The following is a 27,741-nucleotide window of genomic DNA, read 5'->3' on the forward strand; positions in this document are numbered from 1 at the left end:
GGCGGGGCTTGGTGGGTCGCTTCGCAGAGGAACAACGGCGGCGGTCCAGTCATTTCCTGGTCTCAATCGGGCGCACTGCGAGTTCGGTACACGATGCGGGAACTGGCTGAGCAGGTCAAACTCATCGTGGAGCACCTGCTGGAGGAGGACTTCCTGGAGACGGACAGTGGCGACCCAGGTTGGAGGCACCTGGGGCCTCGGCGTTTGAGCGGCCTCCATTGCGGTGGGAGGGGGGAGGTTGACCGGTGTCTGCCGGGAAGAAGCGCGGCCGTGGCGGGAGACTTCTCCGGTGTGGGATGCTGTGAGGGGATGGGTGTCCGTGTGGAGGGACTATGTGGGGTGGTGGAAGAGGGTCTGTAATGGGAGGACGGTGTCGCCAAGCTTGGGAACGTTGAGGATGTGATGATGAAGCAGGAGGCTTGAAGGCTCTGTTGCCCATCTAGTTTAAACATTTTTTGGGGGTCAGGGGACAACTGGAGAGGGAGAGCATGAATAGAGTTGTTATAAAATTAATAAGGAAAGCAGGAGTCAACCGTTTCCCCTCCTCATGCCATTCATTATGATTATTTTTTAAACATCCCACTACTTTCCCTGATCCCTGGATTACCCTGAAGGTAGTCTGAATTCCCAGTTGTTAAAGTGGAACCATACAAAGGCAGTCCTGAACCACCATCATTTTCCTGCATATGCCATGTATTCCTTTGATTTCCTTCATAATTAAAAAAAATATCAAGGTCTGCCTTGATTGTGCTCATTCATCAGGTAGGAAATTATAAACACTATGTAAGTGAAGGGTTTTCTTTTCTCATTCCTGAATGGTTTGTGCTTTGTTTCAGTGCACCCTGAATATATCAATTGGGAAACAGTTTGCTTATATCTGCTAAATTCAGGAGAGTATGGGGCCTCTCCACCAACACTCTCCTTACTGAACAATTCCCTCATTACAAGAATTGATCCAATAAACCTTTGGTTGCACCCATGGCTGTACAGTGAGGGTTCACTGGGTGTTTAAGATTTCAATAATACCTCTTGTTCAAAAATCTATTTACAAGAAGGATAACCAAGATATTGAGCTCCTTTCTCATTTCTTTCAGTACCTACACGTTAACTTTCAGTGATTGATGTGTGTGGACACCTTTAAACCTCTCACTGTTTAACGACACTCTGCTTTTTTCTATGTAATATTTCACCTGCTATGTCCTTATCTGTTCACTGTACATCTTGGAGCTTCACCTTACAGCACCAGCGATCGGCAATTGGGTTTTATTTCCTGCTCCGTGACCATGGAGTTTTCCTCCTGGTACCCTGGTTTCCTCCTACATTCCGTAGACAGTTAAGGTCAGTTGTGGGCTTATTATGTTGGCACTGGAAGCATAGTGATACTTGTTGGCTGCCCTCCACCATCCTCGCTAATTTGATTTGACGCAAAAGATTGTGATTTGATTGTGTGTTTCCAGCTAACCTTTAATCCCTGCAATCCACATTGGTTTCCATCATCAGCAACATTTTTAACTGTATCATGGAAATCATTGATGTAGATTGTGCACACCTGAAGTTCCAGCAGTCACCTTTTGTCAAATGCCCAGTCATAGTCTTTCAACTGAATGTGATTAATTTCTTCCTCCTGTTTACTGCTCTTTAACCAATCTCAATCCATGCTGGTATAGTACTCTTAATTGTGCTGTATTCATATTTGATATGTGGAACCTTAACATCTTAAAATCAAATACTTCTCCTCTTGAGCTTGATTCAGCTTCAGATAGGATCATCTCTTCATAACTGCAGTTCTGTGCAAGTGATAACAAAGAATTAAGTAAGCTTTTCAGACAGAGTGAGGGGACGAGTTCCAAAGCAGAGCAAACAGCCCAATAACCTAGATTCCTGTTTGTGCCAAATGTGAATTGGCATGGAGTCAGATGATCTGAACATGCACCTTAACTCAAGGAAGTCTAAGGTCATGACTACTGGCAGCGCAACCAATTTCAATCACGATGGAGAGGAAATTGAAGTGGTTGACAGTTTCAAGTTACTTGGATCGATGATTAATACCAAAGCAGTAAGCAGTCAGGAAATCCAACGAAGTATTGCTGTTGGCAGAGTAGCTGTGAAGGATTGAGAGAAGATCTGCAGGAACAGGAATCTGTCTCTACATGCAAAGATTCAACTTGTGCAGGCAATAGTGTTCTCAACGATATATGGCTGGGAAAGGAAGAGGATAGGAAGTGTATCAATGTCTTTGAACTGTGGTGCTAGAGAAAAATATCACACATCTTATGGACCTCTCTCAGAACAGTCAGTCCTCAACAAGATCAAACCAAGTCTCTCTCAGCAGGATCAAATGACAAGACTCCACCTATTGTATTTTGGCATATTATGCAAAGAAACAGCTCCCTGGAAAAGAATATTATCCTCAGCATGGTGGAAGGACAACAGAGGAAGGCCACCAATCAGTTGGATGGACACATAAGGACAGCTTTATCGCAATGTGATCTACAATGAGCTGCCTTTGCGTGGATTGAAACCCATTTAGGGCAACTATCCATAGGGTGGCCATGAGTTGACGATGACTTGATGGCACTTAACTAATCTGTACTGAAGATAGGATTAACTTTCATGGGATATGAGTGGACCAGAAATTAGATGAACCAGTTTTAGACTACAGGGAATTGACGATAAAAGTTGTGTCATATTGAGTGTTGACTAAGGTGGGCAGGGATTTTAAGTTCAAGTGTGTGACAGTAGATGACCAACAGTAATATTTAAGTTAATATTTCATAAGTATTAACAAGAAAGAAGTGCCTAACTAAAAGGCTGAATTATTTTGTGAATAACAATGGCAGGCTTAAAGATTGGAAAAACTTCAGAAACCAGCAAAGTACTGGGAAAAAATTTAAAAAGAGCAGATGAGAAAGAGAATCTCAAAGATATATGACAGAAGAAAAACAAAGACAACTTATTAATAAGAAGTTACAATATAATACACTTCAGACATATCGACCAGAAAAAGCAATTATGAGAACTAAACAGAGATATTATGAACTAGGTGAAAGATCACATAAGGTCCTTGCATAGCAGTTAAAAACAGACCAGACTTCTAAAATGATAAATGCAATTCGAACAAGAGTAAATAAAATTACTTATAAACCTTTAGAAATTAATCAAACTTTCAAGAATTTTTATTCTGAATTGCATAAATCAGAATCACAAAATGATAATGTCAAGATAGAAAGGTTTTTATCACAAATAACTCTTCCAAAATTGAATACAGAAGAACAGAAGGGATTAGATATGCCTTTTACATTAAAAGAGGTCGAAGAAGCTCTAAGATCACTTCAGAGTAATAAATCTCCAGGAGAAGTTGGTTTTCCGCCTGAATTTTATAAAAAGTTTAAAGATTTATTAATTCCTCCTTTTATGGAGTTAATACATCAAGCGGAAAGAACGCATAAACTTCCAGAATCTTTTTCGACAGCTATTTTAATAGCATTGCCAAAAAAAGATAGAGATCTTTTAAAGCCAACATCATAAAGACCTATTTCTTTGTTAAACGCTGATTATAAAATAATAGCAAAATTCTTATCTAACAGATTATCTAAATACTTACCAAAATTAATACATATGGATCAAACAGGATTTATTAAAAATAGACAATCGGCAGATAATGTAACTCGGTTATTTAGTATAATTCATTTGGCTCAAAAGAGGGAGGAAATGAGTGTGGCAGTTGCTTTAGATGCAGAAAAAGCATTTGATAGATTGGAATGGGATTTTTTATTTAAGATATTGGAAAAATATGGATTAGGAGTATCTTTTATAAAATGGATTAAAACCTTAAATACTAATCCCAAAGCTATAGTAGTGACAAATGGTCAAATTTCAACACCATTTCAGTTAACAAGGTTAACTAGGCAAGGTTGTCCATTATCACCAGCTTTATTTGTGTTGGCGATAGAACCATTAGCTGAATTAATTAGAATGGACCCAGCTATTAAGGGTTTCAGAGTTCAACCAGGAAGAATACAAGATTAACTTATTTGCTGATGATGTTCTGCTTTATTTAACAAACCCATTGCACTCGTTGCGTAAATTATCCTCTAGATTAGAAGAATATGGGAAAATATCAGGTTACAAAATAAATTGGGATAAGAGTGAAATTTTACCTCTTACTAAAGGAGATTATAGTCAATGTTGATTAATAACTCAGTTTAGATGGCCGACAAATGGTATAAAATATTTAGATATAAGAGTTGATAATGATATAAAGAACTTATATAAATTAAATTACTTACCATTATTGAAAAAAATTCAAGATGATCTTGATAAATGGATGATATTACCAATAACATTAGTAGGTAGAGTAAATACCGTAAAAATGAATATATTCCCTAGACTACAATATTTATTCCAATCACTACCAATACAACTACCCCAGAAGTTTTTTCAAGAGTTAGATAAATATGTGAGGAAGTTTCTTTGGAAAGGTAAGATGTCAAGAATATCGTTGGAAAAATTGACATGGAAATTTGATCTAGGAGGGTTACAACTTCCAAATTTTAAGAATTATTATAAAGCAAATCAACTTAGATTTATTGCATCTTTTTTTGAGAAAGATAGACCGGCATGGATTAGAATAGAACTAGATAAAATAGAAGAAAATACACCAGAAGATTTTATATATAAATGGGAATCTAAATGGATACAGGAAAAGAAAGAATCTCCTATATTAAAACATTTGATTGACTTATGGAATAAGATGGTGAACATATCCATAACATTCCATATCATATGGAATGTTGATGATGAGACAAAGAAATCTTTATTAGCAAAGGGATCTTTAATTCAAAATAGACTTATTCCTTTTACAATGGATAATCAACTTTTATATAATTGGTTTCAAAAAGGGATTAGATATATAGGAGATTGTTTTGAAGGAGGTATATTAATGTAATTTGATCAATTAAAGAATAAATATAAAGTATCAAACAACACTCTTTTTTGTTACTTCCAATTAAGGGCTTATTTAAGAGAAAAATTAGGTCAAACAATGCTATTGCCGAAATCTAATGAAATAGAAACTTTAATTCAAAAAGGACAAACTAAAAAAATTATTTCTTGTATGTATAGTTTGATTCAAAAACAGGCAATTAAACAAGGAATCCATAAGTCAAGACAAAAATGGGAAGTGACTTGAATATTAAAATTGAAGAAACAAATTGATCAAGACTATGTCTTGATAGTATGACAAATACAATAAATGTCCGGTTAAGATCAGTGCAATATAATTTTTTACATCAATTTATATATTACACCACAAAAAATAAATAAATTAAATCCAAATTTATCTGATCAGTGTTTCCGATGTAACCAAGAAATTGGTACTTTTTTACATTCTACTTGGTCTTGTTCTAAAATTAAACCTTTTTAGACAAATTTAAGAGTTTTATTGGAACACAATTTCTACATAATCATATATTATTTTTATTAGGCGATATTGAAGGGATAAAATCGAAACCCAAATTGAAAAGATATCAGAAAGAATTCATAAAAATTGCACTGGCAGTAGCCAAAAACTAACACTAACAGCTAATGTTAGCAGAGATCTAGGTCACACAAGCATCAAAATTAAAATGCAAGTATTTATTAAAAGACTGGCATCTTGGCCTTTTTTGCAAGAGGAATAGAATGCGTATCAATGCATACTTTTTGGCACAGCTGCACAAAAATGTGGTTATATTGTTGACCTCTTTATTTAAGGAATAATATGAGAGATTTTTCACAAGATTAAGGTTACCTTGAGCTTTCACTCTGCAGGAGTTTAGAAAAAATAATAAATGATCTTGCTGAACATGTAAGATCCTGAAGGTAAAGCAAAAAGAACAGCAGATGATGCAGATCTGAAATAAAAAAAGAAAATGCTGGAACTGTTTCTCTCTGTTTACAATTGCTTCATAATCTAACTATTTCCAGAATTTCCTGCTTTTCTTTAAGACACTGCCCATCTTGAAAGGTTAATATTGAGAGGATAATTGCTCCCTGGAGAATTTGGAATTGAGGTCTTGGGATAAGGTGTATGCCCTTTAAAATTGAAATGAAGAAGCGCTTCTGTTAAAAAGCTGCGAATCCTCAATTTTCAGTGTTCTCATTAAAGACCAAGAGTGATGATGGACTTTTCGATTTTAGGGAAATTGGCAAATTATAGGAACCAGGCAAGTATGTGAAAATGAGATAAAGTTTGTCAAATAGTGGAGCAGGCTCAAGGGGACCAAATGGCCTGCGGCTATTTCTTGTGTCCTTGTCTAAACACGTTCCTCTTTAGGATGCAGTAGATTGTGGTGTCACTATTTCTCGAACAGGCAAGTTTTGATTTACATAGAACATAGAATAGTACAGCACATTACAGGCCCTTCGGCCCACATTGTTGTGCTGACCCTCAAACCCTGCCTCCCATAAAACACCCCCTTAAATTCCACCATATACCTGTCTAGTAGTCTCTTAAATTTCACTAGTGTATCTGCCACCACCACTGACTCGGGCAGTGCATTCCACACACCAACTACTCTCTGAGTGAAAAACCTTCCTCTAATATCCCCCTTGAACTTCCCTCCCCTTACCTTAAAGCCATGTCCTCTTGTACTGAGCAGTGGTGCCCTGGGGAAGAAGCACTGGCCATCCACTCTGTCTATTCCTCTTAATATCTTGTACACCTCTATCATGTCTCCTCTCATCCTCCTTCTCTCCAAAGAGTAAAGCCCTAGCTCCCTTAATCTCTGATCATAATCCATACTCTCTAAACCAGGCAGCCTGGTAAATCTTCTCTGTACCCTTTCCAATGCTTCCACATCCTTCCTATAGAGAGGCAGCCAGAAATGGACACAGTACTCAAGTGTGGCCTAACTAGAGTTTTATAGAGCTGCATCATTACATTGCGACTCTTAAACTCTATCCCTCGACTTATGAAAGCTAACACCCCATATGCTTTCTGAACTACCCTATCTAACTGTAAGGCATCTTTCAGGGATCTGTGGACATGTACCCCCAGATCCCTCTGCTCTTCCACACTCCCAAGTATCCTGTCATTTACTTTGTACTCTGCTTTGAGTTTGTCCTTCCAAAGTGTACCACCTCACACTTCTCCAGGTTGAATTCCATTTGCCAATTCTCAGCCCACTTCTGCATCCTGTCAATGTCTCTCTGCTATCTTCGACAATCCTCTACACTATCTACAATACCACCAACCTTTGTGTCGTCTGCAAACTTGCCAACCCACCCTTCTACCCCCACATCCAGGTCGTTAATAAAAATCACGAAAAGTAGAGGTCCCAGGACAGATCCTTGTGGGACACCACTAGTTACAACCCTCCAATCTGAATGTACTCCCTCCACCACAACCCTCTGCTTTCTGCAGGCAAGTCAATTCTGAATCCACCTGGCCCAACTTCCCTCGCTCCCATGCCTTCTGACTTTCTGAATAAACTTACCGTGTGGAACCTTGTCAAATGCCTTACTAAAATCCATGTAGATTTCATCCACTGCACTACCCTCATCTATATGCCTGGTCACCTCCTCAAAGAACTCTATCAGGTTTGTTAGGCATGTTCTGCCCTTCACAAAACCATGCTGACTGCCCCTGATCAGACCATGATTCTCTAAGTGCCCATAGATCCCATCGCTAAGAATCTTTTCCAACAGCTTTCCCACCACAGATGTAAGGCTCACTGGTCTCTAATTACCTGGACCATCCCTACTACCTTTTTTGAACAAGGGGACAACACTCTCCTCCCTCCAATCCTCCGGTACCATTCCCGTGGACAACAAGGACATAAAGATCCTAGCCAGAGGCTCAGCAATCTCTTCCCTTGCCTCGTGGAGCAGCCTGGGGAATATTCTGTCAGGCCCCGGGGACTTATTTGTTCTAATGTATTTTAACAACTCCAACACCTCCTTTCCCTTAATTACAACATGCTCCAGAACTTCAACCTCACTCATATTGTCCTCACTGTCATTAAGTTCCCTCTCATTGGTGAATACCAAAGAGAAGTATTCATTGAGGACCTCGCTCACTTCCACAGCCTCCAGGCACATCTTCCCACCTTTATCTGTAATCGGTCCTACCTCCACTCCTGTCATCCTTTTGTTCTTCACATAATTGAAGAATACTTTGTGGTTTTCCTTTACCCTACTCGCCAAGGCCTTCTCATGCCCCCTTCTTGCTCTTCTCAGCCCCTTCTTAAGCTCCTTTCTTGCTACCCTATATTCCTCAATAGACCCATCTGATCCTTGCTTCCTAAATCTCGTGTATGCTGCCTTTTTCCACCTGACTAGATTTTCCACCTCACTTGTCACCCATGGTTCCTTCACCCTACTATTCTTTATCTTCCTCACTGGGACAAATTTATCCCTAACATCCTGCAACAGATCCTTAAACATCAATCACATGTCCATAGTACATTTCCCTGCAAAAATATCATCCCAATTCACACCCGCAAGTTCTAGCCTTATAGCCTCATAATTTTTCCTTCCCCAATTAAAAATTTTCCTGTCCTCTCTGATTCTATCCTTTTCCATGATAATGCTGAAGGCCAGGGAGCTGTGATCACTGTCCCCCAGATGCTCACCCACTGACAGATCTGTGACCTGACCCAGATCGTTACTTAATGCTAGATCTAGTATGGCATTCCCCCTAGTCAGCTTGTCAACATACTGTGACAGGAATCCATCCTGGACACAATTAACAAATTCTGCCCCCATCTAAAACCTTGGAACTAATCAAGTGCCAATCAATATTAGGGAAGTTAAAGTCACCCATGATAACAACCCTGTTATTTTTGCACCTTTCCAAAATCTGCCTCCCAATCTGCTCCTCGGTATCTCTGCTGTTACCAGGGGGCCTATAGAATACCCCCAGTAGAGTAACTGCTCCATTCCTGTTCCTGACTTCCACCCATACTGACTCAAAAGAGGATCCTACTACATTACCCACCCTTTCTGTAGCTGTAATAGTATCCCTGACCAGTAATGCCACCCCTCCTCCCCCTTTTACCCCTCTCTATCCCTTTTAAAGCACTGAAATCCAGGAATATTGAGAATCCATTCCTGCCCTGGTGCCAGCCAAGTCTCTGTAATGGCCACTACGTAATAATTCCATGTATGTATCTAAGCTCTCAGTTCATCACCTTTGTTCCTGATGCTTCTTGCATTGAAGTACACACACTTTAGCCCTTCTACCTTACTACCTTTATACCTTTTATTCTGCTGCGCTTTCCTCAAAGCCTCTCTATATGTTAGATCTGGCTTTACTCCATGCACTTCTTTCACTGCTCTATTGCTCCGGGTCCCATCCCCCTTGCAAATTAGTTTAAACCCTCTCGAACCATGCTAGCAAACCTACCTGCAAGGATATAGCTCTTCCCTCGAGTTCAGGTGCAACCCATCCAATTTGTACAGGTCCCACCTTCCCCAGAAGAGATCCCAATGGTCCAAAAATCTAAAACCCTGCACCAACTCCTCAGCCACGCATTCAACTGCCATCTCCTCCAATTCTTACCATCACTATCACGTAGCACTGGCAGCAATCCTGAGAACGCCACCCTTGAGGTCCTGTTCTTCAGCCTTCTGCCTCGTTCCTGAAACTGACACTTCAGGACCTCATCCCTCTTCCTGCCTATGTCGTTGGTCCCAACATGTATCGCGACTTCTGGTTGCTTTCCCTCTCATACCTGGATGTCATGCACCCGGTCAGAGACATCCTGGACCCTGGCACCCGGGAGGCAACAAACCATGCGGGTTTCCTTCTCACGTCCACAAAATCTCCTGTCTGCTCCCCTGACTATAGAGTCTCCAATGACTACAGCTCTCCTCTTCACCGTCCCATCCTTCTGCACCACAGGGTCAGACTCAGTGCCAGAGGCCCTGCCACTGTGGCTCACACCTGGTCGGTCGTCCTTGCCAACAGTATCCAGGATGGTGAACTTATTATTCAGGGGAATGGCTACAGGGGTGCTCTGCACTACCCGTCTACTCACCTTCGCTTCCCCCCCCCCGACTGTCACCCAACGACCTGCTTCCGGCAGCCTAGGTGTGACTACCTCCCTGTAGCTCTCATCTATGATTTTCCCTTATGAGCTGAAGGTCATCCAGCTGTGCTCGAGATTCCTCACACAGTCTTCCAGATCGCCCAGCTGCATGCACTTCTGGCAGATGTGACCCTGCGGGAGAGGGGATTTCCCCCAAGACTGCCACATCTCACAGGAGAGGCACATCACCGTCTCAGGAGGCATTGTAAAGACTAACTGGGAACAAGCTCGTCCTCCGCCTCTTAAGTCAAAGCCTCAGAGCTCCACTCCTTCACTGGCTGCTTTCCACCAATTTTGTGCTGCCATTCCTACCTTCAAGAGGAAGTTTGTTATACTCTATGTTGTAGCAATGCACTTAAGATCTTCGAATGCTACCGCGAGTTTGAGTTGGTCTACAAAATGGAAAATATAGTTAATGTTGCACTTTTCTAAGCAACTCCTTCCTTTATACAGTGGACCTGGGAGAGAGACTGGTGTTTTCATTTGCAGAGATGTGATGTTTACAGTAGAGACACTGATCTGGCCCTTCAGCCCAGCTGGTCTGTGGAAGCAAATAGTTGCATCCATGCTAGCCCCATTTGCCTGTAAGCTTCTAAACCTTTCCAGTCCATGTAGGTGTACAAATGTCTTTTAAAAGTCATTATTATAGCTACCTCAACCACTTCCTCTGGCAGCTGATGCCACATAGCTGCTGTTCTTTTTGTAAATAAAAAGGTGCACCCCAAATGCCTCTTAAATCTTTCCCCTCTCACCTTAACTCTACACCCTCTAGTTCTTGATTCCCCAGCCTCGGAGGGAGGAGTGGGTGCTTTCATCATATCTATGCCCCTCATGATTTTGTGCAACTTTGTAAGATTTCCTATACTCTGAGGAATGAAGTTGTAGACTGTTCATCCCTTCCTTATAACTATATATTACAAGTCCTGCTGGAGTGAACCTTTTTAGCCCTCTTTCCAGCTTATTAACATCTTTTCTATAGCAAGGCAGCCAAGACAGAACACAATACCCCCAGTCAGCCTTGCTAGCATCTCATACACTGCACCATGTCTTCCCAACCTTAATGCTCAAGTTTCTGACGGCCATCAGTGACAACACACACAAAACTCTGGAGGGACTCGGGCAGCATCTGTGTGTTTTTTTTCCCCTCTATCTATGAGTCCACTTTCAGTGAATTATAAACGTGCTTTTCAGTCATTCTGTTGTACAGCACTCCTAGGGCCTTGCCATTCACTGTGAAAATCTTGCCTGGATTTAACTTCAAAATGCAGCAATTTGAACTTACCAGAATTAAGTTCAAGTTCAACATGAATACAGCCAAATAAAACAGCGTTCCTCCAGGGCTAAGCTGCAAAACATATAGCAGACTGCACGTAGTATATATGGTTACAATTTCTGAAAAAACATACAGAACCAAGGGAAAAAATATCTAAGTCTCTGAATGGTTTGACTGTAGAATTGATATTAAGTTGTCCCGGACTAGCCTGTTTGTCCATTGAGCGAATGCTGGTGGGTGGGTGCTTAGCATAGATGGGGGGGGGGCCCAGCTCCCAACCCAAGTATGGATTCCAGTGTAGCCCACTGAGGCTTTACCACACTGCCTCTGTGTCACCTCTCCTGGTCGGCTACCACAGGTGACTGTACAGCATGGGCCTTGTGTTTGCTACAAACAAGGGAATGCACCTCCCCTGCCGTCAGTCTCACGAATGAACCACTGAACTGGGTTTGCGGTATTCTATTACTAATGTAAAACAAGGTCTTGCCATCACAATAAAAACGTCCAAGATAGTCAGTTGCACCATTCAACAGTACACTAGAAGTCCGGGTGACAACACAGCAATGATACCCAAGAACAGCTCCATCCTTTTCAAGCAACTCGATGATGGGATAGTCCTGCAGTACTTGATGTTCTTGGTATCCAGCAGAGTCTTGTGATTATTTAAGAAAGAAAGAAAGAAAGACGTACAAGACAAAAACGTACAACTTTGGTTGGACCCAGACAGGCCTCTGAGGCAGAGCACATCACCATCTTACTGGAAGACACTATTTACCATTCCATGGTCCACTTACTCAACTGATCAACATCCTCCTGTAGGTTCGATAATCTTCATTGTCTGTTATCATCATCATCATTATTCGCCATGTTGTATGGTGTAAGTAATCATGGTCTTAGAACCATGATTGTCCTTGGTAAATCTTTCTACGGAAGTGGTTTGCCATTGCCTTCTTCTGGGCAGTGTCTTTACAAGATAGGTGACCACCAGCCATTATCAATACTCTTCAGAGATTGTTTGCCTGGTATCGGTGATCACATAACCAGGAATTGTGATATGTACCAGCAACTCATCCGACCATCCACCTCAAGTTCCCGTGGCTTTATGTGACCCTGATCGGGGGTGGGGGAGGGTGCTAAGCAGTTGCCCACACCTTTCCCAAGGCTGGCGGACTGGCGGAGCGAAGGAACATCTTGACCTCCTTTGGACCTCCAGCTCTCCACCTATACTTCCATTATCTGCAGACTTTCTATCCGATGACTTGTATACCCTCATCAAAATCTTTCATATAGTTGACAAGCAACAATGGGTCCAAGACATGCCACTAGTCACGGTCCTTCAGTTTGAGAAACACTGTTACCTCTGTTTTCTGCTGACAAGCCATTGTGTACCCATTAAGCAACTCTCCCTGAGTTCTATATCTTCTAACCTTCTACAACAGCTTGACACGTGGATCCTTAGCAAAAGCCTTGTTAAATCTCATTAATCAAATCTGTTGTCCTGCCATCCCCAAATTTCGTGCTCACTTCATCAAACAGAATCAAGTTTGTAAGACATGATCTACCATGCACAAATCCATGCTGACTACCCAGTTGCATCTTGCCCATCAGAACTCTCTGCAGTAACTATTGGCTGACAGTTCCCAGGGCTTTTCTGTGTGTGCTTCTTAAATAAAGGCAAAATATTTGTTATCTTTTATTCGGTTGTATCGCCCATTGATGTACACTTTGCTCAGCCAAACACCCGAATAATCACATTGTCAAGTTCACTGATGACATGACAGTGATGGGGCTCATCACCGACAATGATGAGATGGCCTACGGAGAGGAGGTGGAAGTTTGTGGTCTGATGCCAGTCAAATAACCTCTTCCTCAGTGTCAACAAGACATAGGAGTTAGTTATCAACTTCAGGAGAGCTCTCATCCTTCTCTACAACAGTTGGAAACTGTGAGCAGTTTCAGATTCTTAAGAGTGCACATCTTGTGCGACCTCTCGTGGTCCCAGAACACATCCTACGCAGTCAGGAAAGCTCACCAGCTCCTCTGCTTTCTCAGCTGGCTAAAAAGAGCTGGATTATGCATGTCTTTACTCACTTCATTCTACAGAAGTGTTGTAGTTTCCATACCATGTATCACTGCATGATACGGAAATTGTACTGCAGCAAACAGGAAGGCTTTAACTACCATGTCAGGTAGTTAAAGCTGCCCAACGCATCACTGACACCAGCCTACCTGTCTTCAAGGTCATTTATGCTGAAAGATGTGGAAACATCATGAAGGATCCCACCCATCCTGCTTTAGTTTCAAGGGTCTCTAAGGTACTGCTCTCAACTACACAACTAGATAGTTTGTTCCATGTGTCCACAACTCACTCTGTAGTGAAATGCTTCCTGATGTTAGTCTGAAATCTCCAGTCTCCACCTATGGCTCTGTGTCCTTGTTGATGGATTAATGTTGAACTAGCAGCTGGCACCCACCTTAATGATTTCCAACACTTCTGTCATGTCTCCTCTCATTCTGTGTCTACTTAGGCTGAAAAGGTTTCATTCTTTCTTTATAAAACATACCCTGCAGACCTGGAAGGAGTCTAATTGCCCTTCTGTGGACTCTCTCCAGTGTCCTCGCGTCCCTCACAATATGGAGACCAAAATTGTACAGAGTACTCGAGGTATGGCCTCACAAGTGCATTAGACAGCCTAAGGAGAACATTTCTAGACTTGAACTGCACTGAGTGCATTATATAGCCCAGCAGTCTATGAGCCTTCCTAATTGCTTCTGTGCATTGTCTAAATGTTGATAGTGATGAATCTATCAGGACTTCCAATCCTTCTCATCTAGTGCACTTTCTAACTCAAACTCCCCCATATTTAATATTTCTACTTTACATTTCATCTTACACTTTACGTTTCATCTGCCCACATCCTAATTTTGTGTTACTGGCAAACTTTATTCATTTATTTGTTATGTGCTTATACAAATTTTTTTTAAAAAGCAGCAGCCCCAAAACTCATCCCTGCGGAACTCCACTTTTAACATCTAGGTGTGAAGATGGTGCTCTCACCATAATTCATTTTTTGTTTTTAAGCCAATTCAGCACCCATTCACACACCTTACCCTGAATCTCTACCTCCTGTAATTTGATTATTAACCTCTTGTGGGATACCTTGTCAAAAAGTCTTCTGAAAGTCCAAGTAAACTGTGCAAGGCTGAAGCATTCATGGGTCTGGAATCACATAAAGATCAGATCTGTCAGGATTTCCCATATGCCTGACCACCCATTTTAACTCTACTTTCCATTCCCATTCGATCCATAGCCTCCTTTATTATCATGATGAGGCCATGCTCAGTTGAATCAGAAGCACCTCATTTCATCTGGGTAGCCGCCAGTGTAATGGCATGAGCATTGATTTCTCTAACTTCCAGTAATTTCTCACTCACTCCCCTTCTCTCTTTTCCATTCCCCATTCCGGCCTCACTCTTTCTCTTCCCTTCTTACCTGCCCATCACCATCTCCTTCCCTTTCTCCTATGGTCCACTAACCTCTCCGATCAGATTCCTCCTTCTTTTCCACCTATCAGCTCCCAGCTTCTCACTTCATACCCCAATCACACCCACCAACCTTCCCCCTCATCTGGCATCACCTATCACCTTCGATCTCATACTCCTTCCCTACCCCCCACCTTCTTATTAGGGTCCTAGCCCCCTTCTTTTCCAGTCATGATGAAGAGTCTCAGTTTGAAATGTCGACTTTTTATTCGCTTTCGCCTGACCTGAGTTCCCCCAGTGTTTTCTCTTTGTGTTGCTTTGCAATTTCAGCATTTACAGAATCTCTTGTGTTTAACACACACCACCGTCTTATTCTGGAGTATTAAGCTGGTTCCTGACTGAAGACACAACACATTGAAATCTTGATGAGGTGAGGATCTACTCATTTTTCTTGTTCATTTCTGTTTTTTTGTGTTGCAGGGGATGAAGAGGTTCTCAAGGTAGCTCAGTGCCTGCGGAGGCTTGGAGATGAATACAATCACTTCATTCAGCCACATGTGAAAAATCTTAAGCCCAAGTTGCATGAGCTGGCAAAGGATCAGGTATGTAGATATTAAAATAGCATACAGAAACTTGGAATATGCAGAAAATTTAATGTGTTGCCTAATTCAAACAAAGCAGCCAACACCTTAGATTAGACAACACATCATTTGCTAGCTGATAGGTTTATGTGGCAATCATTCACTAGCATTAACAATGTGATAATTACCCTGTTTTCTATAGAACAGGTGAACTGGGGGGGGAAATGATCAAGAGTTTGCCAATTCTCAATCGCTGTCACTCCTTATGAGTTAACAGCTCATTGGAGGGAGATGATCTAAAAGGAATGCTTTGATGTTGAAGCCAATGGTGGTACAGTCGGCCCTCCTTATCTGTGGGGGATTGGTTCCAGGCCCCCCCCCCCCCCGGTGGTCTTCAGGACCCAGCGGAACCCCAGACGTTATTTGACATGTGGACATTAGGACCTGGCAGCGGAGCTCTGAATCCGCAGTGTTTCTGTTCATGAAAATAATTGCAATCGTGATTGAAAATAAGGTGGAAATAATAAAGCGATTGGAAAGAGGTGAAACACCATTGGTCATTGGAAAAGCGTTAAGCTACAGTCGGTCAATGATCAGAACAATTTTAATGGAGCATGTGAAAGGTCCTGCCCCGATGAAAGCTACAATTATTACTAAGCAACGCAGTGGTTAAATTATTGAAATATATATGTTTCTTAAATGTTTTATATGCATAGAAAGGTAAAATATGTACTATATACCAAGAAAAACATTTGACTAACTGATGCTAAATAATACCGGATGTACCTGTTCCGACTTCAAATCCGATCTAAAGACGGACTCAGGAACAGAACTCGTTCATAACCTGGGGCTGCCTGTACTTTTAAGTCATTTCTAGATTACTTATAATACCTAATACAATGTATATGCTATGTAAATAGTTGTTATACTGTATTGCTTAGGGAATAATGACAAGAAAGAATAACCTGTACATGTTCAAGCAACGAGTGCTGGAGAGAGATCTTCCGGGTTTTCCCGATCCGCGGTCAGTTGAGTCTGCGGATAAGGAGGGCCAACTGTACAGTCAAGAACGTGCTACACAAAGCAACTTTATCGTTCCTTTAACTATGTTACTGATCTGTAATCAATAGATTTAATAACTGAAGTTTGAATTTTCTGAAAAACATCATTCGTAAAGGTAGCCTATAAAACCTTAAGAATTTGCAAATTTCTATGAGATATCCTTGTTCTTCCAAATTTCAGAGATAATATAAGTAAAAAGAAAACAGAATTATTGAAGGCACTCAAGGTAGTATTTGATGTTTTAGATTGAAAACCCTATATGCAAACAAAGTATAGAAACATGAGAAAATCTGCAGATGCTGGAAACCCAGTGCAACACGCACACACGCACACACGCACACACACACACACACACACACACACACACACACACAATGCAGGAGGAACTCAACAGGTCAGGCAGCATCTGTGGAAAAGAGTGACGGTCGTTATTTTGGGCCTAGACCCTTCATAGGGGCTCAGCCCAGAATGGCATCTGTTTACTCTTTTCCGTAGATGCTGCCTGGCCTGTTGGGTTCCCAACATCTTGTGTGTGATGCAGACAAAGACAGGATAGTGTCCTGGGCATAGCCAACTTTAACTGCTTCATCAGTTACCTCTATTCCATCACGGAGTCAGGAATGGAGATGTTGATACATTGTCGAGCAGTTGCACAAGAACGTTATCTGCAGGTTCACCAAATTTTCTCACAAACCTGATTTAGAAATGAATCCCTGGTTCTTCTGCATTACTGGGGCTTAATGCTTTAACTCCCTGTACAGTGGCACTGTGAGAAAAAGCTCTCCTGCACTTCAAGGAGAATTAGATGGGGCAATTAATACTGGCCTCTTGATGCCTAAGGTAAATAAAAGGCCCACCAATCCTCCAGTCGTATCTAATTTTTCAGCCTTGTTCCTTAAACAAAACTCAACCTACAACACTTTCCTTGCAGAGAATCTATACCTCTTCCTTGTAGGCTTGCAGTCACCAACCTTTTTAAGCCCAAGATCCCCTACCTCGGCCTTGGTGAAAGGCAAGATCGACCCCAGATCGATTAGTTGCACGCATGCGCACCAGGACAAAGACTGGAAGTAAAACCCCATAACCTGGAAGTAGAAATAATGTACGAACACCTGGGATCACCACCCTTTTTTTGCACCGTGGACCAGTTTAATATTGACAATATTCTTGCGGACCGGCCGATGGGACCGGGGGGGTTTGGTGTTAATCACGACCGGAATACAGCGATACTTGAAGCAGGTTCCTTATGTCCAGTCTATTCCACAATTTAGTTTATGTGGCTCTCAGCACTTAGCTGCTGTCCCGCTTGGTCATGTTTTTTCTGCTGGAAATAAACTCAAACGGGTTTGTCTTTCAGTGCGAGGTGCTTAGACTCGGGTACCAGAGCAGTTTTGAGTGCTTCATTGCCTCACTAGACAGCCTCCTGTCCACCCGCCTGCCGCCAGATGCCTTGGCCAGGTGCGGTTGTTCCTGTGCTGAGGCCACGGCGGTCGCAGTCCGGAGAGAGTGACCGAGTGAGGAGGAGTGCAACAGGGCGCCCGCCCCCACCCCCCGTAGGATCTATCGGCCGACAAAAGTTTGACTGGAGGGATGACTTTCAGTAGCTCACAGCGAGGTAGCTGCTCTGATACTTTCGAATTAGGTCATCTGCGAATATTTTAGCATCGGGTTCCCACGAACATTCGGAGTGCTAAATGGGTTTAGAGGTGGTACCCATCTGTCTGCGCGCCAGGCCAGAAGCAACGACGCTTCCCACCGGCCGCGCGAGGCCAACCAGTGATCCCTGGCGCCCAGGTATCACTGCGTTTAGTCGATTGATGACCTCACGTGCGTTCAAGTTCAACAGTGGGTGTGACAGGGAATGAGGAAAGGTGCAGCTGACTCGTATCGTTTCCTTGCGGCTTGGTGGTTGAGGACCAGCGCGTGGTGGGGAGCTACACGCATGCGCACTGGGCAGAAAGAACGGAACTAAAACCCTGCAGCCCGGAAACAATCTCTCAACAGTATTTGTGTATTTATTTTTAATTTTTTCTTGGGATCGACTGGGCAAGTCTCAAATATCGACCAGTCGATCGCGATCGACGGGTTAGCAACCACTATTGTAGGCAGTACTCTTATATTCATTCCCAATTCTCTTTGAGATGTATTTTCTCTCTACACCTAGTACAGGCACTCGCTCTCATTATCACCCCATTTTTAAACATTTATTCCTCTTCCCTTCTCATCCTAGCTCTAGCCAGCTACTATCCTAGCCATCCAGCTGCAGCTTCTAACAGACAGTGTCAAGGAATTGGAATGGGGTGAACTGCAGACTGTTCAAGGTGCTGAGGGGTTAATAGAGAGGACATACAGAGAAGTAGTTACACCTAAGGTACACAGTTATATACAAATTACACAGGCATCTGGGTGACTGTCAAGAGAAGGAAGTGGAATAGGCAGCCAGGGCAGAGTACCCCTGTGGCCATTCCCCTCAAAAACAGGAATACTGCTTTGGACACTTCTGGGAGGGATGACATAGTAGAAGAAGGCCACAGCAGTCAGGTCTCACACTGAGCCTGGCTCTGGTTCAAAACGAGGGGGAAAGAAGACGAGTGTAGTAGTGATAGTGATTCTATAGTTAGAGGAGTAGACAGGAGATTCTGTAGACGCGAAAGAGACTCCTGGATGAAATGTTGCTTCCCAGGCTTCCAAGAATGTCTCCGATTGAGTCCACAGCATTCTAAAGGCAAGAGAGAGTAGCTGGAATTCATAGTAGATATTCGTGCCAATAACATAGGTTGGAAAAGGGAGGAGGTCCTGAAGAGAGAATTCAGGGAGTTACATTGAAAGCTGAAAAGCAGGACTTCCAGGCTAGTAATCTCTGGACTGCTGCCTGTGCCACATGTCAATGAGAGTAAGAATGGGATGATTTAACAGATGAATGTGTGGCTGAAGAATTGGTGCGGGGAGGGGGGGTTCAGATTTTGGGATCATTGGGATCTCTTCTGGAGAAGGTATGATCTGTGCAAAAAGAATGGATTATACCTGAGGCTGAGGGAGAAAAAAAATCCTTGCTTTGGGCTGGTTTGCTCAAACTGTTGGGGGGGGGGGTGTGGGTTGTAAACTAATTTTGCAGTGGGTTGGGACCAGAGTGATAGGGCTGAGGATGGGGCAATTAGTATACAGCCAGATGTAGTGTATAGTGAGACTGAGGAAGAATGGGCAAATTGAAGTCAGTAGGGTGAATTGACGTGTAAACATGGAGCCAAAATCAAAAAGGGAGATGTAAACAGGACTGGAGGTGTTATTTGAATGTATGCAGTATATGGAGTAAGGTAGATGATCTTGTAGTGCAGATAGAGATTGGTAGGTGAGATGTGGGCATCACTGAGCTATGGTTGAAAGAAGATCATAGTTGGAAGCTTAACATCCAAGGATACACATTGTATCAAAAGGGCAGGCAGGAAGGCAGAGGGGGTGGGGTGGCTTTATTGGTTTAAAAAAAAAAGAAACTTAAATCCTTAGGAAGAGGTGACTTAGGATCGGAACATATAAAAATCTTGTGGACAGTTAAGAAACTGCATGGGTAAAAAAAACCCTGATGGGAATTATATACAGGCTTCCAATAGTAGCTAGGATGTGAGCTACAAATTACAACAGGGCATAGATAAAGCTTGTCAAAAGGGTAATATTATGATACTCATAGAGGATTTCAATATGTAGATGGATTGGGAAAATCAGGTTGTTACTGGATCCCAAGAGACAATGCCTACAGGATGGCTTTTTAGAATAGCTTGTGGTTGAATGCACTAGGGAAAAGGCAATTCTGGTTTGGGTGTTGTGAAATTAACCAGATTTGAGGAGCTTAAGGTAAAGGAACCTTTAGGAGATGATGATAATAATGGTAGAATTCACCCTGCAGTTTGAGGGGGAGAAGTTAAACTTTGTGTCAGTATTAAAGTGAAGTAAAATGAATCGGAGGCATGAGAAAGTAGCTGGCTAAAGTTGTTTCGAAGGGAATACAAGCAAGGATGATACAAGCAAGAACAGCAGTGGCTGGAGCTTCTGGGAGCAATTTGGAAGGTGCAGGATAGATACATCCCAAAGATGAAGTGGTTTTCTAAAGGGAAGATGACATAAGTATGGCTGACAAAGGAACTCAAAGATAAGGTAAAAGCAAAAGAGATCTTTGTTAAGAGATGGCATGTGATAACATTAAAGTAAATTAGCCAATAATATAAGAGGTTTATTCAGCTATCTATAGAATAAAAGAGAAGTGAGAATGGATATCAGATCACTGGAAAGGGACTGTGGAGAGGTTGCTATTGAGACAAACAAATGATGGACTAATTTATTAAGTATTTTGTGTCATTCTTCATTGTGGAAGAGACTAGCAGAATGCCCGTAATTTGAGAGTATCGGGGGGCAGAAGTGAGTGTAGATTCTATTACTAAGGAGAAAGAGGGAAGCTGAAAGATCAGGTAAATAAGTCACCTGGATCAGATGGACTACACTCCAGGATTCTGAGAGGTAGCTAAAGAGATTGTGCTGGCATTAGTAATGATCTTTCAAGAAACTCTAGATTCTGGAATGGTTTCAGAGGACTGAAAAATTTCAGATGTCACTCTGCTTTTAAAGAAGGAAGGGAGGCAAAAGGAAGAGATTATAGACCAATTAGCCTGACTTCAGTGGTTGGTAAGATGTTGGAGTCCATTATTAAGGATGGTTGTTAGGGTTACTTAGAGGTACATGATAAAATAGGCCAAATTCAGCATGGTTTCTCCGGACTATGGCTGCCGCGGCCCTGGCATGGGACCTCCGGCCCTTGCCTTGTTCTCTCTCCCAACCCACGACCAGCCACACCTGGCCAAGGTGGCGGGTGGGAGGCTGGAGTTCGGGCCTGGAGGCTGTCTAATGAGGCAATGAAGCCCTCAAAACTGCTTCCGTACCCTGAGTCCAAGCACCCTACACTTAAAGACAACCTCGTTGAGTTTTTTTGAGCGGAAAAAAGGTGAGCAAGCGGGATAGAAGCAAGTGCTGAGAGCCACTAAAACTAAATTGCGGAATAGACTGGACATAAGGAACCCCCTTCAAGTCGCTGTATTCCGGTGGTGGTTAACACCTCCCCCCCCCATCGGTAGCAAGAATGTTGTCAATATATTGCAACATAAGAGGTAATGTTGCAGCTATATAGGATTTTGGTCAGACCTCATTTGGAGTACTGTGCTCAGTTCTGGTCACCTTATTGCAGGAAGGATGTGGGAACCATAGAAAGCGTGATTTACAAGGATGTTGTCTGGATTGGGGAGCATCCCTTATGAGAATAGGTTGAGTGAACGCAGCCTTTTGACCTTGTAGTGACAGAGCATGAGAGAGGACCTGATAGTGTATAAGATGTTGAGAGACTTTTTCCCAGGGCTAGCACGAGAGGGCACAGTTTTAAGGTGCTAGGAAGTAGGTACAGTGGAGATGTCAGGGTTGAGTTTTACACGCAGAGAGTGTGTGGAATGGGCTGCCGGCGATGGTGCTGGAGGTGGATAAGATAAGGTCTTTTAAGAGACTCCTGGGCAAGTACATGGAGCTCAGTAAAATAGTGGGCTATTGATAACCCCAGGTAATTTTGAAGATAAGGACATGTTTGGCACATCTTCGTGGGCCGAAGGGCCTGTATTGTGCTGTGGGTTTTCTATGTTGGAAATCTAAAATTAAAATGCAGGAAAAACTCAACAGCTCAGTTAGTATATCTGGAAAGATGAGCATTGTTATTTGTCACAAAGGTGGTGGAAAAATTGTTGATTTAACATTACGAGAATGTTTTAATCTAAAATTCGGACAATAGAGGAGGAACCCAATTACTGCAGTTCCATAATTCAGGTCCCATTTCCATCATTCTCTTTCAATTTCTCTATTCCTCCTTGCTCAAGCAGAATGTTATAGTTTATTTTTGAGGAAAACATAATTTCAAATGGGGGAAATAAATAAATACTGAAGATGTGTCAAAATGCACTCGGTAAATACAGTGCTTATCTGAATGAGGATAGCTGTTCAGAAATGGAATAACTTCTGAAAGATAAAGAAATTGGATATCTAGAATGGCATGCAATTAACTGCTGAGTTGCAATTCTGTTTAATAATTGTTTTACATTAAAAATTGTATTATTTTTACAAGGCTTCTGAAGTGTTTTCGGGGATCGTGACTGGGCTATGCAACACCCCTGAAATGCAGGCACATACTCAACAGTTGGGTCCTGAGATAAATCTCCTTGGAATTGCTATCGTTGTGGGAATGAACATTTCTAAGGAAGTGCCTGAATTGCTTCCAACAGTCAAAGTTGCATTGACAAACTTTATCAATACAAAGCTGCTGCCATGGATTCAACGTTCAGGAGGATGGGTAAGCATCATGCCTAACATTACAATAGTGATTGAAAACTCAAGCAGATAGCTATCTCCTCCCTCATTTCTTCCCCCCCCCCCCCCCCCCGCCAATTCTTCATTTGTCCTCTCCATCGGTCATCTACTTGCCGTTTCTCAACTCCAACTCTACCCCTCCCCTACCTGGCTCAACCTGCCTGCCTCTCCCGATCCACCAATCTCCCCGTCTCATCTCTGCCTATACTGCCCATCTCCCCTCTGCATTCTTGGTCCTGATGCTGGTGTTGCTTGACCCACTGAGTTACTCCAGCAGATTGTTGTTAGATTACTTTTCAGGAAAGCTAATTCATCAGAGCAATACTGTATCTCACCTTTACTTTATATCACAATGCAACTTTGCCATGAGCTTTTGTTGAAGGATTAAGTCCTTTTCCAGAAATAAGCTGAGTAATATCTTATGAATGTTGTTGTAGTTGTTTGAATCTGCCTTTAAACCAGATCCGTCTGGTAGATATTAAAGGTCCCTTAGGAAGCAGTGTTCTTCTGGTGCCCTGGTTAATGGTTCTCGCTTGGCTATTATCCTTAAAGTATATTTTATACTTTAAACAGGCTACAGTAAAACACATCTGTAACAAGGATATAGGAAGTGGCCAAGATTGTTTAGATGTCAACTGATTGTTTTGAGAAAAAAATTAAATCATTGTGATATGTCACCCTACACAACTACAACTTATCAGTGGACAGAATTAAAATCTCACCTGTATTAGTTACAGAGCAAGATGACGTTTTTTTTTGGAATGATGCAGCGCTGAAGGGAGTGAGTGGGATAGTGTGTTAAATGTGGATTATGAAAAGCAATGAGGTTAGTTTAAAACAGAATTCTAGATCTAGTCCGTGGTAATTGAAGGACAATTGCTGGTGATCGAGCAGTTAAATTTTGTGCTATGTAAACCAGAATCTGAGGACACATACCTTGGAATTAGAGACTAGACTAGATTAGAAAAGGAGAACAAAAATCTGCATGATTTGAAAATGAGTATAATTTTAGCATTGATTATGCAAGCACAGGGGTTATACTCTGAAGAGGATTGACTGAGAGCAGTGTTTTAGGAGGCTGGTGAACACAAGAATGGTGGTTACTGGATGAGTGTGGAGGCAACAGCGGCATGTACTGAGAGTCCAGCAGTAGGTGAGCTGAGTAAAGGTAAGAGTTTTGTGGATATCAAAGTTCCTATTTAAAGTACGAGATCAAAAATACAGCTGGTCAAATATGACATGTGCCGGCTGGTGGCGTAGTGGCATCAGTGCCAGACTTTGGAGTGAAGGCTCCTGAGTTCGAATCCAGCCAGCTCCCTTGCATGCTTTACATCCGTGCTGGGTTGAGCATCGAGCTAGCAACTTGGCCTCGTAAAAACAAGAAAGCCTGCTACAGAAACACTGCCAAGACGGCACCCCGATGACTCATTGAGTTATGGGCTTTCTTATAAATATGACATCACAGTTGCAAATTCTGTAATTTCAGTTTTTACATTGTTATCAGAAAGTGGAATGGAGTTGTTGGCTGAACAGAGACGAAACACTATATTTTCAGCTTTTCCAATACTAGTGAAAATTTCCATTCTTCAATTCCAGGTGTCTGGCAGTTTGATCATTTGGAGATGGTGGAATTTGAGATCTGTTGTCTGATAAAGTTGGACATAATCAGTAGGGGAAGCTTTTGGATGAGAAATAGTTCAGGGTGTGGACAGCAATGGTGAATCCTTGATGTATGGGTGAGTGTGGGAATACTAAAGAGAGTGATTTCTTTACCCTTGCTGTGATCATTGTTCATAGCTTTCTGGCTAGGTAGTTTTCTGACTTGAATAGATGGAATAGAATGTGTTATTCCCTTCAAAATGGCTGCCACCACATGGAAAGGAACACAAGAGCTGATTTCTTTCAGTATTACCACATAGGATATAACTTTCCACTTTATGTTTCAGTACTGTGCCAAGTGCAGAATGTCACCTGAAAACATACCAAGTGGAATTAATGATATAGCTATCTACTAAGGAGCTGTTTTCTGAAAGGCTGGCCTTTAATTTTGAAACTATGCCCTAAAAGTCCCATTTTGCCAAAATCCTGTGAATTCTCCTTGGTATTTTGAAACTGTTGACTACATCACCCATAATCCTAATTAGATTTATTATATGTGAAATGATGAGAAATTTGCTGTGCTGCAGCACTAGAACAGTGCACAGACATAATCTAAAATTACAAAACAGAATGCAAAAGAAAAAGGTAGCATTCATGGGTTCCTGGACCATTCAGATATCTGATGGCAGAGGGGAAGAAGCTACTCCAGAATTGTCAAGCATGGGTCTTGAGGCTCTTGTACCTCATCTGATGATAGTTAACCAGAAGAGAGCATGTGCCAGAGGGTGAGCGTCCTTGATGATGGATGGCACCTTCTTGGGGCACTGCCTCTTAAAAATGTCCTCAATAATGGGCAGTCATAAAACCTAAATTGCAGAAGAAATACTCCATTTTTTTAAATCCCTTGGGATTCCAGAAAGGAAGCCCAAATCTAAACTATATATGTGATGAGCATCTTTTCTTGTTTTCATTTTAGGAGAAGATCTTATGACCTGTAGTTGCACATTCTTGGAGGCTGAAAGAAGAGTCAAGATTGAAGTTCGTGCGTTTAAAAACACATTCCAAATACAATTTGATGTGGGCTGCAGTACATTCCAAATCGTTGAGTGCCATTTCCCCTTCCAATACATCAGAGTAACATGATTGCCAATCCTCGTACACTGATAGGGAATAGGTAGACCCATGAGGATTGAGACTATTTTGTCCACTCGCAGCAGTGGTGGCTTCCTTTCCCTATATGGAGCAATGTTTTCATGCTGTACGCAAGAGCTGGAGTGAAAAACAAATTAAGATGAATGCCAAATTGTAATTACAGGTGGTAGGAAAATTCATAACTTGTCTTAGCTTCTATTCACATGGACCTATGGATCAGATCAAAATAATGTTTGAACCAGTTGACTGACTAATATAAAGAATGAGCTTTCAATTTGTTTTCAAATTCTTAAATGCAGTTTTAAAAAATATTTTAGGCTATAAGTGTTAGTTCCCAGGCTTGGACATAAGATAATTGGAAAATTCCACAATTTAAAAAAAATTTAAAAATCAGCATCTGAATCAAACTTTTTGAATATCACAAAGGACTAGCCACCATGACCCCAAATCAATGATGGTATTAAATTCACATAGTTTCTCAAGCTAATTAATAAAAAAAAACAATGCTGTAGATGCTGGGAATAACCAACAATTTGGGTGATTTCAATGGAACGAGAAACCTGTAACAGTTTGGATTTATAAATGTTGAACAGCAATTCTAATATTGGATCATTGTCCTGAACCTTTGCTGTTTCTGTCCCCACAGATGCTGTCTGAACAGTTGACTAATCATTACTAAATTGAACCTGCCAGAATAACAGGATTAGTTTTTCTAAAACCATCTAAATAGCCTCATTTTCTGATACAGCAATGCACTTGATTAGTTCATTATCGGCTTGTCTAAACTGGGAACAACATTGACTTCTAACTAATTGCAAACTCATCACTGATATTCATCCAGAGCACCAATATGCCATGTTGCCTGGTCCGTGCAAACTATTGTACTAAAGCTCTCCAATCATTTTTCTATAGCCTATGAGTTTAAAAATTGCACCTAGTGCCTTTGTTTCTACACACAAACGTTAAAGTTTGTCTTTCACCCTACCTCTCAGTAATATTTAATTACTGTAAATCCAGTATCCTGTTGCTATGTCAGCCAACTGCATTTTTGATGAGAATTTACAAAGACCTCGCAAGGAAATCTTTCAGATTTTTTTTTACAAGAACTATATAAATTGTATCTTGCGTTTTAATGTCAGATCTGACATTGTGCACTTGCATATTTATAGAACATTAAAGAAACTACAATTTGATGCAAGATCAGCTTGTTATGTGCACTCTTTAGTCTTTTTGATGTTCTTGTCACAATTCACAAGCATTGTGCTTGTTTTGTAGGGTACAAATTGGAAGGTATTTGTTGAAAATAGTATTCTACTGTGCAATGTTACTGAGCATTTTACACATATTGCAGGATAACTGTTTACTTTAACATAATACAATCATGCTTTAAACCATTTGTACAGACCATGATTAAGAATGTATTACTGTAAATTTTATTGTGCATTATCATTATTAGACTGAAAACTGTTGGCTTTAATAAAATGTAGCTGGATTGTGCTCATGTTGCTGAAATGGTTTTCATTCAGTTTACACAATTCAGACATTAAGTTGATAATGAATCAACTTAAGCAGTGGGTGTAAGAGCCCTTTTAAATCACTGTTTTCATTAGATTGTGTTACAAACACAATGTTGCTTAGGTGGAATGTTCCACAATTTTGACTGCAGTGAAGGGAGAGGAAAAATGCCCAAATCAAGATGGCACGCCTGGGCAGAGAAACTGGAAAATATTTAAAAACACAAAATGCTGGCAGAATTCAGCAGACCAGACAGCATCATCAGGAGTGAAGTAACATGGGATGGTTGGGGGGGGGGGGGGGAGGAATAAGAGGTGGGGGGAGGGATAGAGAGCTAGGAAGTGATAGGCTGAAGGGAAATAGGCTAGGGGGAAGGAAGGTGGAGAATTATGGCAAATAAAAGAGAAAGATAGGGCTGGGGGGGGGGGGGGGGAAGAAGAGAGAGAAAGAGAACCAGACAAAAATTGTAGATTGGGGGGCAGGGGTATCAACAGAGGTCTGTGATTTGAAGGTTCATGGCGGGAGACAAGGTATTGCTCCATCAACCTGCGTGTGGCCTCATCTTGATGGTAGAGGAGGCCATGGACAGACATATCAGAGTGGGAGTGGTCTG

General features: G+C 41.7%; 1 protein-coding gene across 1 annotated transcript; it reads left to right on the top strand.

Annotated features, from left to right (window-relative positions):
* Positions 1–27,110, top strand: LOC132395780 (bcl-2-like protein 15). The gene is made up of 4 exons (XM_059972817.1): positions 1–178; positions 15,310–15,431; positions 22,621–22,845; positions 25,438–27,110. Exons 1-4 carry the CDS (start codon positions 94–96, stop codon positions 25,450–25,452), a joined length of 447 nt encoding a protein of 148 aa, XP_059828800.1. The 5' UTR covers positions 1–93; the 3' UTR covers positions 25,453–27,110.
* The last annotated feature ends 631 nt before the right edge of the window (positions 27,111–27,741 follow it).

The sequence above is a fragment of the Hypanus sabinus genome, chromosome 6 (genome assembly GCF_030144855.1).
Source record: "Hypanus sabinus isolate sHypSab1 chromosome 6, sHypSab1.hap1, whole genome shotgun sequence".
Classification (NCBI taxonomy): domain Eukaryota; kingdom Metazoa; phylum Chordata; class Chondrichthyes; order Myliobatiformes; family Dasyatidae; genus Hypanus; species Hypanus sabinus.

Coding starts and splice junctions, on each gene's coding strand:
- LOC132395780 (XM_059972817.1), top strand. CDS start 94: ATGCGGGAACTGGCTGAGCAGGTCAAACTCATCGTGGAGCACCTGCTG. Junction 179..15,309: donor GACGGACAGTGGCGACCCAG/GTTGGAGGCACC, acceptor TTTGTGTTGCAG/GGGATGAAGAGGTTCTCAAG. Junction 15,432..22,620: donor ATGAGCTGGCAAAGGATCAG/GTATGTAGATAT, acceptor TATTTTTACAAG/GCTTCTGAAGTGTTTTCGGG.